At 65.3% G+C, this 1,212-nt stretch overlaps 1 protein-coding gene across 1 annotated transcript in view; it reads left to right on the forward strand.

Annotated features, from left to right (window-relative positions):
* The first annotated feature begins 231 nt into the window (after window positions 1-231).
* The window catches only part of RAB7B (RAB7B, member RAS oncogene family), a 3,528-nt gene continuing 2,547 nt past the window's right edge, over window positions 232-1,212 (forward strand). Inside the window, exon 1 of the mRNA XM_027659830.1 lies at window positions 232-286. Coding sequence (XP_027515631.1) covers window positions 275-286 — 12 coding nt within the window. The 5' untranslated portion in view covers window positions 232-274. The remainder of the gene's footprint in view (window positions 287-1,212) is intronic.

Here is a 1,212-nt window from a genome sequence, read left to right on the forward strand (position 1 = left end):
CCAGCGGACGAGGAGAACCTTGTTCTCCTTCCCCTGCCGGAGCCCGAGCCGGGAGGGCTCGGCAGAGCCCCGGAGCCGAGGGCAACTCCGCTGCCATCCCAGCGCCCGCCCGCGGCTCCTCCGCCAGCCCCCGCAGGATCTCGGCCCCTTTCTGCTGATGTCACGGAGCGGGGCCCTGCAGCCGCCTTCTTTCCTGGATCCTCCTCTCTCGCCTCTCCCCTCCCTGGGCCGCCGGCTGGAGCGGAGCCCAGAGCCTCGGCTGCCCGGCCGACGGATGCCCCGGCAGGTGAGTGCTCTGCCCTCCGGTCCCTCCGGCCCCCGGGATGCAGCTGAGACTCCCCCCCCCCGGAGCAGGAAAAAAAAGTTTGGAAAACTCCATTTTGAGTTTAAAACCATCCGGCCTCCGAGGAAGCTGGCAAAAGGACTGGAAGGAGAATGCGTGCTGAGCCATGAGGCTCTGCCTGTGCCCGGGATGCTGCCCACGGCCGGGCTGGGGTGGCAGAGGGGTGCAGGGGGGTCTGGACCCCACAGCTGAGACCCGCCCTGGCAGAGGGGGTGTTCCAAGGGGGAATGGCGAAGGGCTGGCCAACGCATCGGGGAAAAATGCAGGGAAGAGGCTGCCAGCGTTTCCATCCGTGCCTTGGCCGGCGCGGGGCCGGGCGGTGCCTTGAGGATGGGGCTGCTGGGAGTGCCGGAGGATGCTCATCCCGCCTGGGGAGGGGGTTTGCTGGAGGTGCTCAGGGCTCCTGGCCGGGCACAGAGCATGTGAGGACACCAGGACATGCTGGGATGCAGCCTGAGGGGAGCCTTTCAGGGTGCTCCTGGGCTGGGATGCTCCCTGGGCTGTGCTTGGGGCACCCGAGGAATTCCACCAGGCTGGGGTCTTCTTTAATCAATGTAATTTTCTGCAGGATCCCCATTGTGCACAAGGTGTGTGTCCCAGGTTTAGGGGGAGGGACTGTGCTGGAGAAGGAGTGGGAGAGGCAGGGAAGTTGCTCCCAGCAGCTTTGAATGGAGATGAACTGGCGTGTCTGGACGTGCAGCGGCACCTCGGGAGCTCGTCACAGGCAGTGACGTGGGCTCATCATGGGAGTTTCTGTCCCCACCATGGCTGGGACACAAGTGCAGTGGGGTGGTGGCACAGCACAGACGTGGCATGGACACAGTGCTGGAATGGCATGGACACGGTGCTGGAATGGCATGGACACGGTG

This window comes from Corapipo altera, unplaced genomic scaffold (assembly GCF_003945725.1).
Source record: "Corapipo altera isolate COAL_440 unplaced genomic scaffold, ASM394572v1 77b, whole genome shotgun sequence".
In the NCBI taxonomy this organism is placed as follows: Eukaryota; Metazoa; Chordata; class Aves; order Passeriformes; family Pipridae; genus Corapipo; species Corapipo altera.